The sequence below is a fragment of the Capra hircus genome, chromosome 29 (genome assembly GCF_001704415.2).
Source record: "Capra hircus breed San Clemente chromosome 29, ASM170441v1, whole genome shotgun sequence".
NCBI lineage: Eukaryota > Metazoa > Chordata > Mammalia > Artiodactyla > Bovidae > Capra > Capra hircus.
Genome location: NC_030836.1, coordinates 23,862,545 through 23,875,499, shown reverse-complemented (window position 1 = coordinate 23,875,499; position 12,955 = coordinate 23,862,545). Strand labels below are relative to the sequence as shown.

General features: G+C 36.3%; 1 protein-coding gene across 1 annotated transcript in view; it reads left to right on the top strand.

Moving 5' to 3' along the window:
• Positions 1-12,955, top strand: part of PRMT3 (protein arginine methyltransferase 3) — a 135,797-nt gene that overhangs the window by 73,006 nt on the left and 49,836 nt on the right. Inside the window, exons 11-12 of the mRNA XM_018043427.1 lie at positions 533-611; positions 11,723-11,910. Coding sequence (XP_017898916.1) covers positions 533-611; positions 11,723-11,910 — 267 coding nt within the window. The remainder of the gene's footprint in view (positions 1-532; positions 612-11,722; positions 11,911-12,955) is intronic.

The following is a 12,955-nucleotide window of genomic DNA, read 5'->3' as shown; positions in this document are numbered from 1 at the left end:
AACTTCGGGAAAAGACATTCTAGACCAGTTTCTCAGCCTTAGCCCTATAGACATTTGAGATCAGACATTTGTTTGTTTGGGGGGCCATCCTGTGTCAGTAAAAGATGTTTATCAGTAAAGGATGTTTACCTCCTAAATAGTTGTGACAATCAAAAATGTTCTCTGGGGGCAAATAGAACAATTGGTCTAGATTCATACTGCAATATTCCAGGAAGTTATATAATATTAGCAATTTCTATGTGAAACTTTGCTTTTAATGGGGAAGAAACAATCGTCTAGGAAGTGGAAGCACAGGTGGAGAAGGTTCATTACATTCTACTGTAATAAACATTCTGGATCCACTTTGTACCCTGGCTTGATTTAATTATTACATGGGGAATTTCCTGCAAAAAGTAATTTCAAACTTTGAAGACTATTATATTGTAGAGTCAAAAAATTATTTTTTGCTGAAATAGTAGCCTAAATATTTAAAGTTATGCTTATGATGATATTGCACATTTCTGAAAACATTTTTTCCTTTTTATTTATATAGGGCTATTTTCTTCTCTTTGAGTCTATGTTAGATTCTGTCCTTTATGCAAAGAACAAATACTTGGCAAAAGGAGGATCGGGTGAGTATAAAATTCTAGTTTTAGTAATCTAATTTTAGTCTGGCAGAACCAAATGAACCTTTGGATTTCAAATAAACTATGCATGACTGAGAAAGTTCCCAATAGAGATGAAAGATGTTTCCATTAGAGGAAGGTTTAAGACATTTGTTTAGTGTACTGTTGATAGTAGAACATTATATTAATATAAGATAGGCAGGACTCCCAAGTTAATGGTATTCTCGTAAACACGTGAGTCTTTTGATTTGTTTGTTTGTTTTTATGACATTTAGTTGTTGTTTTTCCCCAAAACAATTTTTCATACTAGGTTGAAAATCATTTACTTTGGTAGCAAATTTTCCATGGCTTCACTAAATGTATAAACCTGTCTTCCCTGTGATTTAACAAGAACATTTAAATATTGGTTTCTGTTAAATTTATAAAGCACCGCATACCAGTCAGTATTTTAAAATAGATCCCAATAAATGTGGAAGGCTTCCTTTTCATGTCCGTAGTGAACTTTCACTCACATTATCTGCATACTTGGTGAGATTGTGTTTTATAGGCTTTCTGCTGTAAACAGCTGTATACAGATAGAGTGTCCTCAGGATTATGTTTTGCTCATCTTTGGCTCTTTACTGAGCTCTACAGCTCCTGGACTATAGATAGTACATAACACATGTTTATTGCATTGAATCATTAAAACTGAGTTGAATAGCATCTGTCTCCCTTCACTCACCTTTCCCTGGACCTTCCCTTTCTCAAAGCTTTAGAATTAGTAAGTCATTTCTGTGGTCAGAGTATAGTTGATAAAACTGCTATATAAAAGTAGATGAAAAGGAGGATACATTTTGAACTGATATCATAAAGCACTTGAGCATACATATGCCTCCAGCCCATTCATGTTCTATGAAATTACTTTGGCAGTAAAAATCAGTAAGGCCAAAACAGAAAGTGCACAGAAAATTCTCCAGTACAATTGAGGTCTTTTTATGATAACATTTAAGTGGATTGCCTTTCTTTTGCAAAATGCTCTCATTTTATCACTGTATTTTCTGCAACCAATTCAAGATACGTTTCTGATCTGTGACATGAATGTGGCTAGAATGTTTTAGATGTATTTTACCCTGTAATAATTGGCTATATCTTTTAATAATTGCAGTGTTTTTTTTATGAAAAGTATACTTAATGACTAAAAACTAATATTATCTACTGTTTGTCTACTAGTTGCCAAATAACACAGTCTGCCTTTATTTATTGTATTACATATAATCGTCGCAACAGCCCTTTGAGATTTTAGAAACATAGATGTCCTGGATGGTACATTTAAATACCCAAGCCTTGAACTTGTTTTTCTAAACACAGATCTGCCAGACTCTAGTATTCATGTTCTATTGACTGTCCCTTGTTGTTTCTTTACTAAAGTGCATTTTATTGAATCTCATTCTTGCCTTGAAGTTGTTTCAGGGGAAGATTTCAGAAAACTGTTTCCATACCTCCCTGAGTGGTGTTCATTGATCTTACTGAAGACCTGACAGCAGCTTAATACATTTAAATTGAATTCTTGATGAAATTCATTAAGAACTTACAGCCATGTGAATAAAGAGGTTGTAGCTGAAACAGTGGCAGAGCTATTTTCCATCATCGGAGGGATAAAGGAGAGACGCATAAATCTCTCTCTTTCCATATTTTTATATAGCTGCTTTTAGCACTCAGATTTTCTAGGGGTGTATTAAAGAGAGGTCAGCATTCAGCTGCCTCAGTGGTACTATTGAATGTCACTTGTCAACAGAATCAAAAAAGTAGGAAAAGACAGAAGTGAGTAACATGAAGTGGTTTAGCCTGTTTTGTGTGTTTGAGCATGCTTCAGTGAATATCATCGGTCATCTAGATGCTCATTCTTTTATTGCAAACAAGAGTTTTATGTTTTCCTTAATGAAAGATTTACTAAGCAATTAGTAATGTAAAGATTTAAGAAAGAATAACTGAATTATGAAAAACAGACTATTGAAGACTATATAAGCATGGAGGGACCACAATTTATTTTTATAGGAATCTTAGTTCTATTTATGTCTCAACTTTATATATAATGGCAAGGCCTTTATAAAACATAGTCAGCCAATAACTGAAGTATTCACTCTCCTAATCACCAAGTAATTCCACAGTACTGTAGAGGTGCTCATTTCTGCTGTTATCACTAATGAAACTTCCATTGGGATTCCCTGGCAGTCCAGTGGTTAGGACGCGGTGCATTCATTGCCTTGTGCCCGTGTTCAGTCCTCGATTGGGGAACTAAGATTCCACATGCCATGTGGTGAGGCCAAATAAAATAAAATAATTTTTTTTTAAGTTTTGTAAAGTTACTGAAAGTGGGTTTACTACTTTCTGCTTATTATCAGTTTACCAATTGTATATCAGAAATGTAGTGGTTTTACATTCAACCAACCAAAAAATCAGGAGGAAAACCAGGAAAATGTTAGATCATGACCAGTGCATATTTTTACAAGGAAGTTGAAAACCAATGTATATTTTAGGATTGAAGCATAGATACAAATGTTTTATAAACTAAAATTGTCAAAATACCTACATAGATTTATCTTTAATAGGAATTTATGGAATTCATTATTTCATAATTTGAGGGTTGGCTGTTTATGTCATTTAAAATTGACAACTAACATAATAGCATTATAAGTACATTTACTACTACAAAGGTAATATTAAAATGATACTGTTGATTAAAATTGAATGGTGAGGCTTGTGGTCATCAATCCTGTCTGTGTCTTGATTTTGGTGGTGATTGTATAACTAGTGTATTTGTCAAATCACATAGGATTGTACACCAAAAAGGGCAAAGAGAGTGAGTTTTATAGCATGTAAATTTTACCTTAGTAGAATTGACTTAAAAAAAAAAATGAAGCAGTATTACCTCCATCAGGTCAAATGAATCATGATATAATTTGATTTCTAGCTATTTTGAAAAATAAAGCTATGTACTAACTTTATGGCCATTTCTATAATTTTTGTTAGTATTATCAATATATCTCTATAACTAAAAAATAATTGGGTGATTAAGAAGAGGAAAGGAAAGGGGAAGAACCAAGTAAATACACTAACTTTATCATTACTTGTGATAGGAGATTAGTAAATACTATTAAAAAGAGACAAACAGAAGATATTCTGTAAGGTTGTAATTATAAAGTTAGCTATTAGAACAAAAAAGGCATACTTCGTATATAAAAGAATTAACACTTAAGAAAAAAGGGAAAAGGTCGTGCAGTTGAACTGCTTGAAAAACAAAACAAAAACTGCAGATACAGAGTAACATGATAGGAACAAGAAAATTTTTCATATCAGTAGTGTACATGGACTAAACTAATTTATAAAAGAAGAAGAATTTTAGGTTGGAACACAAGAGAAACCCTGATTCTATGGTACACCTAAAACAAAATTACATAGAAAAGTCAGGACAAAAAAAAGATACTCAAGCAAATAAGAAAAAACAGTTATGATATTGATACCTAACAAAAGGGAATTTGGGCAAAGTATATAATTAATCATAAAAATAAGGCTTAGCACTAAGTAGCAACATCATGCCCATCTTCATAGCTACTGAAAAGGTTGATGTATATAAAATACATGAACAGTCTGAAAATTTGGTTAAGAATGACATACTTAAGTTGTTTGTTTCTGAGAATCTCCCCCACAAAATATCTTCTCATTATAAAAGGAAAAAGAGTAAATTTCTCCGTAGAAGCCTAGCAGACTCCACTTTTAGTCATAATCAGAGTTGGCATCCTCTAGAATTGGACTAATTGATACTGTTGGAGCACGAAGAAATAATTTGTTGTTTTGAAACTTCCTCAGAACTGATAACAGTTTTGTAAAATTATAGTTTGCATAAAAATGTAGAGGCCCATTAAAGGAGACATCGTCTCTGGTATTGGAAAAGAATGTTATTTTCATTGCCCTTCATTACAAGGAAAATGAAAGTTTTCTTCCTCTCTCATACGGTCAGAACAAAATTCAGCTTCCTTATGAGGTCCTTCTCAGTATACTGCTTCTCTAATTTATAAATTGTCAGGATTATTAAGTTGAGAACTTTGTTTATGCAAAGCAGAGTTTTCAGACAGCCATTTCCTAAATCATTATTTCCCAATCTTGACAGACCATCACAATGTCTGGGACCTTTTATTAAAATTCCAGATACTTTTGAACTAAAAACCACATCAGATACTTTTGAACCAAAAACTACATCAGATACTTTTGAACCAAAAACTCAGGGAATCATCCTATTTTTCAAATTTATTTAAGATGTACACAGTAGTGGACTCCTTTGGTGGTTCATTGGTAAAGAATCTGCCTTCCTAGCCGGAGACTCAGGTTGGATCCCAGGGTCGGAGAGATCCCCTGGAGAAGGAAGTGGTGGCCCACTCCAGTATTCTTGCCTGGGTAATCCCATGGACAGAGGAGCCTTGGAGGGCTACTGTGCCTGGGATCGCAGAGTCTGACGTGATTTAGCAAGTAAACAGCGATAGTACACAATAGTAGGTATTGCTGCCTCTGAAAAGTAGACAGAGATTTAGGTGTGTATCGTTAGTGGAGCCTCAGTCATGGACTCGTGCCTAACTTGCAAAGGAGGGAAAGCAACTTTTTCTCATTTTCAGCTTCTGTAAAAGAAAGCAGATCTGCCTCATAACAGGAAATCTCACACACAGGTCAGAAGAGGGCGGCAGAACAGAGTGGCAGATACATACACTGGAATCTTGGTCTATGCTAATAAGAAATTGCCTCTGTTATGAATTCCAGGTTTACGAATGCCTTTCCCTTGCAAGCTGAACTCTAGAGTGTATTGACTTCTCCCCCATTTCTGCTTGGTTGCTCTCCTTTTTAGTGTCTTTTTGCTTTGTCACCTCATTCCTTTACTCAGATGGCATGGGTAAGGCAGAACGTTCCCATTTTCCTCACTTTGCCCTGAAGTTTTATTAATCTTTAATCTTTCTCAACGCTTTTCTCTTTCCTCATTCTTTTCCAACAGGTGCTCATTAGTGCACTTGAGTTCCTCTTTCCTTTTCCTCCATTTGAAAAGCACAAAATGTGGCATCATGAATAATGGAAAGCACAAAATTTTGCAGTCAGACCTCGAATTGAATCCCTGCTTCATCAGATGACTAGTTCCTAGTTATCTGATTAAGAACAGTAATTTGGGCAAGTTATTTTATTCCTCTGAACTTCAGTTTCCTTATCTGAAAAATGGAGATTATAATCTAGCTTTATAGAATCAGTCAAAAGTCTAAATGAGGTGCTTGACATAAAGTAGTTGCTCAATAAACGTTAATTCCACTCCTGAGTTATAGCTGATAAACATGAGATTCATGTTAAATTTATACATTTTAAAAGTTTGCAGTCAGTTTAGGCATCTTCACCTGCCTTTTGTGTAGTACTTAACTTTTCCATAACTTATCTCAGTATAACCAGTCACTGACTCTGTGTCATAGTGCTTAGAGGTTTCCTTCAGTATTTCCGTAATTCACTGTGTCGTTCCTCATCTTCAGATTCATTTTCCCCACATTTATTATTTTGGTTTTGTTCAGTGATAGTGCAGTACTATCATTTTCTACCTTTTTTAGTATAGTTTTTCAGTGTATATTACAGCAACAATTTAGCCTAGCTAAGCTTTAGTGTGGGCCCAGTCAGTATTATGTTAATGATGAGAAAATGTTCCAATTTCCAAATAAACAGTTGATTTTTAAGATAACCTTATATAAATTAGTTTTTTAAAACTCTGCGATTGTTTGATGACGTAGTTACCTAGTAGTGCATTTTCCTTGATCTGTGACAGTCATTTTATCATTGACTATTATTTCACTAAAGTTTTCCTCTATGTGGTTCGTATACTGTGAAAAGAACAGTCTGTTTTGACTTATTATCTCCTTTTTGTTATAAACCTTTTCCTTCTCTGGTTATTTATATACAAACAATGATGCTAGTGTTTACTAGGAGTTGTTTCTTCATGCATCTCAGTCTTATCCTTTAGTGTCCAAAAGTTTGTGAGGCATTTCTAAGGGATAAAGGATTTCCCATCTTTATCTGTTCACCATGTGAGCTGTTCTAGTGACAAATGAATTCTGGGCAATGAATCGAGAAGGACACAGATGTCAAAGCCATGAATTTATAAATGGTCTGCTAAGAGAAGGCTTTTGTCCAGTCAGTGCTTTGTTAATTTCACCTACAAGAGGGAATAATTATTCAATTATGCTTCTATCTGACAAAAATCAGATGACAAATGTATCAGAATGCAAAGGTAGAGGGTTAGTCAGGATGCTGGCAGGTGGCCCAAAATGTTAGCCAGCTGTGAGGAGGTGGATAAAGAATCAAGTTGACCTATAGCACTGATACCAAGTCTTTCATGAATATTCATAGATCTTACTAACTGAAAGATAAAAACTTATTTCTAAATTCTAACAAATACAGAGGCCATGATTTTTTACATCTTTGTGAAATATATTTGATAATTAGCTTGAAAAATAAACTTCAAAAAATTAAGTCATATTCCTCTTTAGTCTGTTTCTTCTTATTACCAACATATTTTTAATTGTTTTTTAACAGTTAAAATGTTATTGTTACTTCCTATAATATGCTAATTGTTAGCAAATTTTTTTAATTGGAGGATAATTGCTTTACAGTATTGTGTTCGTTTTTGCCATATATCAACATGAACTGGCCCCAGATATATATATGTCCCCTCCCTCCTCAACTCCCCTTCCATCTCCCTCTCCATCCCACCCCTCTGGGTTGTCCCAGGGCACTAAGTTGAGCTCCCTGTGTCACACAGCAAATTCCCACTGGCTATCTATTTTACATATAGTGATATATATGTTTCCATGCTGTTCTCTCGATTTGTCCCACCCTCTGCTTCCGCAGCTGTGTCCACAAATCTGTTCCCTGTGTCTCTGTCTCCATAGCTGCCCTGCAGATAGGTTCATCAGTACTGTCTTTCCAGATTCCGTACGCATGCGTTAATATACAATGTCTTTCTGACTTCCTTTACTCAGTATAATAGGCTCTAGGTTCAACCACCTCATTAGGACTGACTCTAATGTGTTCTTTTTTATAGTTGAGTAATATTCCACACACACCACGATTTCTGTAAGATTCATCTGTCGATGGACATCTAGGTTACTTCCACGTACTGGCTGTTGTAAAAAGTGCTGCCACAAACATTTGGGTACATGCATCTCTTTCAGTTATGGTTTTCTCAGGGTATATGCCCAGTAGTGGGATTTTTGTGTCATATGGTAGTTCTGTTCCTAGCTGTTTAAGGAGTCTCCATAGTGACTATATCAATTTATATTCCCACCAGTAGCAAGAGGGTTCCCTTCTCTCCACATCCTCTCCAGGATTTATCATTTGTAGAATTTTTAATGGTGGTCATTCTGACTGGTATGAGGTGATACCTCATTGTAGTTTTGATTTGCATTTCTCTAATATCAGAATTTCTTTTTAATTAATTGTAGTAACTGAGTTTTTCCTTATAAAAACAGTGGAAAAGTTATCCTTACTTCTTAATGCTGTTTCTAAGTGGCTCAGATGGTAAAACGTCTGCCCGCAATGTGGGAGACCCGGGTTCGATTCCTGGGTCGGGAAGATCCCATGGAGAAGGCCCTGGAGAAGGAAATGGCAATCCACTCCAGCACTCCTGCCTGGAAAATCCCATGGATGGAGGAGCTTGATAGGCTCCAGTCCATGGGACCCGCAAAGAGTCGGACACGACTGAGTGACTTTACTACATTGCTACATTACATGAACCATGTTAAGTGGCTTGAATGTACACTGCCTCATCTGTGTTAGGAATATCCATAAGACGCTTGCTTCTCGGAAGAAAAGTTATGACCAACCTAGACAGCATGTTAAAAAAGCAGAGATGTTACTTTGCCAACAAAGGTCCGTCTAGCCAAAGCTGTGGTGTTTCTAATAGCCATGTATGGGTGTGAGAGTTGGACTGTGAAGAAAGCTGAGCGCCAAAGAATTGATGCTTTTGAATTGTGGTGTTGGAGAAGACTCTTGAGAGTCCCTTGGACTGCAAGGAGATCCAACTAGTCCATCCTAAAGGAAATCAGTCCTGCATATGCATTGGAAGGACTGATGTTGAAGCTGAAACTCCAATACTTTGGCCACCTGATGCGAAGAACTGAGTCATTTGAAAAGACCCTGATGCTGGGAAAGATTAAAAGCGGGAGGAGCAGAGGACAACAGGGGATGAGATGGCATTACTGACTTGATAGACATGAGTTTGAGCAAGCCTCCGGAATTGGTGATGATGAACAAGGAAGCCTGGCGTGCATGACTGCAGTCCATGGGGTCGCAAAGAGTTGGACATGACTGAGGGACTGAACTGAACTGATACCTAGTGTCCTGCTTATTTTTGTAGATAAAGTTTTATTAGAAAATAGCCATGCTCATGTATTTATAATTATCTGTGGGGCTTTTACATCATAGCACCAGAGATGAATAGTTTCAGTAAAGACCATATAGCCTACAAAACCTAATGCAGTCACTTTATATAAAATGTTTGCTGACCCCTGATCTATTATGTTCCTCTTTAAGGGTGAAACTACAGGACATAATGTTGGAAAGCTTCTGTGATGGTCATATTAAGTCTGACAAAGTGTAAACTTGGTGGTAGTTTAGTTGCTAGGTCATGTCCAGTTCTTGTGACCCCATGGACTGGAGCCTACCAGTCTCCTCAGTCCACGGGATTCTCCAGGCAAGAATACTGGAGTGGGATGCCATTTCCTTCTCCAGGGGATATCTAAAGTTGCTTCTGTTTCTTCTTCAGTGTTCCTCATCATAAGGTCCTAGTTCAGGAAACTAAACATGCATACCTCTCCTATAGCAGATAACTCTTGCTGAATCACCATTTGCAGTAGCTTATCTTTTACTTTGAAGAATTTATATCAATCAGAAATTTAAACACAGTCAAGAGGCTTACCACGTTAGTGGAGGAAGAGGAAAATAGAAGTAATTCAGGTTACCCAGCAGTCGACTCCAGCCCAGTGCAGCTGTCACACCTGACTCACTCGCTGCTTTAGACAAGACTTGGGAACTTCTTATCAGTATCAGAGCACCAGGGTTTTTTCTGGGTATCTCAGATGTCAGGTTTGGAAGAAGCAGTTGCTTTGTTGTCAACAGATCTTATCATGGGCTTTATGTAGAAGATAATTTAGTACCGCTCTCGTTGAATAATAAAATTCCTACAGCTGTGGAAAGAAAGTTCGGAGGAAGGAGGGTTATTTCTCTGATGTTTAAGTCTGAAGGCTAAGTTAATAAGAGTGAAATTATTTCTTTTGTTTCTTCGGCACACATGTACTTGCTTTCAGTGTGTTGATACAATTTCCTAAATGTTGACATTTGAAGGACAAAGTTAATTTTATTATTAGTCCAAAAAAAAGAGCATCAATATTTTAAAAATTTTATGTTACAGACTTTTACTTGTTACTAGAAGAGGGTTTCTCTCAGCTTCCCTGGTGGCTCAGTGGTAAAGAATCCACCTGGCAATGCAAAGGACACAGGTTCATTCCCTTATCCGAGAAGATTGTACGTGCCATGGAGCTACCAAGTCCACGCGCCACAACTGCTGAGCCTGTGCTCTAGAGCCCATGCTCCACAACAAAAGAGGCCCCCGCAGTGAGAAGCCCACGCACCACAACTAGAGAGTAGCCCCCGTTCTCCGAAACTACAGGAAAGGCCACACAGCAGTGGAGACCAGCACAGCCAAAACTAAGGAAATAAAAAGGAAGAGTCTTCTCTGAACACACTATTCCCCTACCTCTCAACACTTACTCGCTTGGCATTGAATCCAGATCACCTCTGTTGAATTCCAGGCCTATGTATCAGCTGGTGATTGGGAATTTTTACCTATTTGTCTAAGCATTAAACTCTCATAGTCCTCTTGAATCTGCCCTTATTTTATTCCCTGTTCCCCTGGTTAGTACCATAGTTTGCCCAGACACTGAGTATAAATCGTGTCATCCTCGCCTCTTCCCTGTTTCTCGCTTTCATAGCCAGCCTGTCTTAGTCTGTAAGTTCTGCCTCCTAAACTTCCCTGGACTGTATCCCTCCTCTCCATTCCCATAGCCGTCACTCTACCTCAGATCAGCTCAGTCATTACAAGTGCCTCTTTCTTAAGTCTTGTTTCCTACCATTTATTCTCCACATTGCACTCCAGGTGGCTTTTCTGAAACCAAAATTTGACCAGGTGCTTCTTCATATAAAATTTTTCACTGGGTTATCCTTATTCTCAGAATAAAGTCCAGTTTATTAATGTGGTTTACTCAGCACTGGCTTTATTTCTTTTGGTTTCTACTTACCTTTGTAACTTAGTATTCCTTTCTTATTCCTCTCAAGTTGGAGTGTACTATGCTCCTAGATGCCCACTGCCCACCCTATCTAGAACATATCTCCCTCTCCCTGTTCCAAACTTACTTGTTCTTCAGCGCTCATTGTAATAATATCCTTGTTTCCCTGCCATAAACAAACCTGAGTTAGCTGGTTTTTTTTTTTTTTTTTTTTCTTTTCGGTAGGTCTCTTAGTACCTTGTGCTTCCGCTTTCTTAGTATTTATTACATCACAAATAATTGTCAGTTTATTTGTCAAAATTGTATAAATGTAAGTTTGAGTAGGGTCATGTATCCACAGTCTGTAAATTAGTAACTTATTGGCACATATTTAGTGCTCCTAAATATTTACCTTTTATAATAAATAAAAGAGGGTAATATGAACTGGTCTCCTATACAACTATAAAATTCTGTCCCATAATTTTCTTTACATGTCACATAACATCTTTAGAAATGACTTGTCTTTACACGTTTCAGAGGAGCATATAAGGTAAAAATCTAGTACCTTTTTACAGTCAGCATGTTTAATATTAATAAATTCAAGATTGTGTCACCCTTTTAAAATAACTTGAATAGGAGCTCATCATTGAAATCCTTATTTTAATCTTCCTACCCTCCATTGCTAGTAATCAATTGCTAGTAATCTCTATTTTGGATTTGGTATTTCTGTTTAGCCTTAATGATTGTATTTTGTTATAAAGGGAGATAATACTAAATTGTTGGGTGTTTTATTTGTTACAGTCTACCCTGATATTTGCACTATCAGCCTTGTGGCAGTAAGTGATATGAATAAGCATGCTGATAGAATTGCTTTTTGGGATGACGTCTATGGCTTCAACATGTCCTGCATGAAGAAAGCAGTCATTCCAGAGGCTGTGGTGGATATTTTAGATCCAAAGACACTTATTTCAGATGCCTTTAGTATTAAGGTGGGTACTGTACTAATTTTCTTTAACGGTGTGGCTTTTTCTTATTTTTCATTTATGAGATTAGTATTTCAAATTAATGAATTGATTTTAAGTATGGGTCTTCAAAACTAATCATTATTCATTTTAATTAAAGCAACTTGATGTCATAATATTTACCAGTTGACTGTGCTGTCCGTTTGGAATCACTTCTCTTTGTGCAGTAAAGTTTCTTACGCTAAAAGCTTGAATCATTGATTTAGTAAAGGCAGAAAGTCCTGTGGTATTGTCATTTCTGTTTCACCACCACCTCCTGCCCTTAGTTCTAAGCTTCTTATTTACAGCCAGGTTATTCATTCATGTATATTTCACACAGTTTAACTTCTCATTCAGATTTCTTCCAGCCTGTTCAGATTAAGTAATTATAGTGACTATGTCCATGAGACTAAAACCCTGCTATTTTAATTTTATATTCTTCACCATGTTAATCTCTAGTTTTATTGACAATTTGCTATGTCACATTTGCATAGGTTGAGTAATTTTGCAGTTAGTGATAGTACTGTTGGTTTTGGTGAAAGACTCCTTAATTTATCTATTTCAATTGTATAATTAAATAAATATAGCTTGTTTAGTGTTAAATTCAGAACACTGTCTCTTTTTAGTCACACTGTTACTTTCATAGTATCAATAATTATTCTTGGCACAAAGTATTCAACAGATAATCAGTAAAAGTTCATTCTCAACAAGAAAACAAGCTGATTAAACTTGCATTCAGCTTTTAAGAAAAAATATAGCATGGTTAATGACTATAGGACTGTTCAGTGCCCTGGTACACTGAGTGTAAAGGATTTATTTGGATTCTTCCACTCAGGGAAGGATATATGGTTATAGCCAATTCAATCTTAAGACAGAACAGAAAGAGAAGGGTCCCATGTCGTGGTGCTAATTTCTCTTTCTAGTTATTTCTTGGCTTAATTCTTTAAAATGCTATGGGTAAATAAAATAGTTGAAATAGAAAATTTAGGACTGATAAACAAAGGTGTTTAAAAAGTATACATAGCCTTTCTAT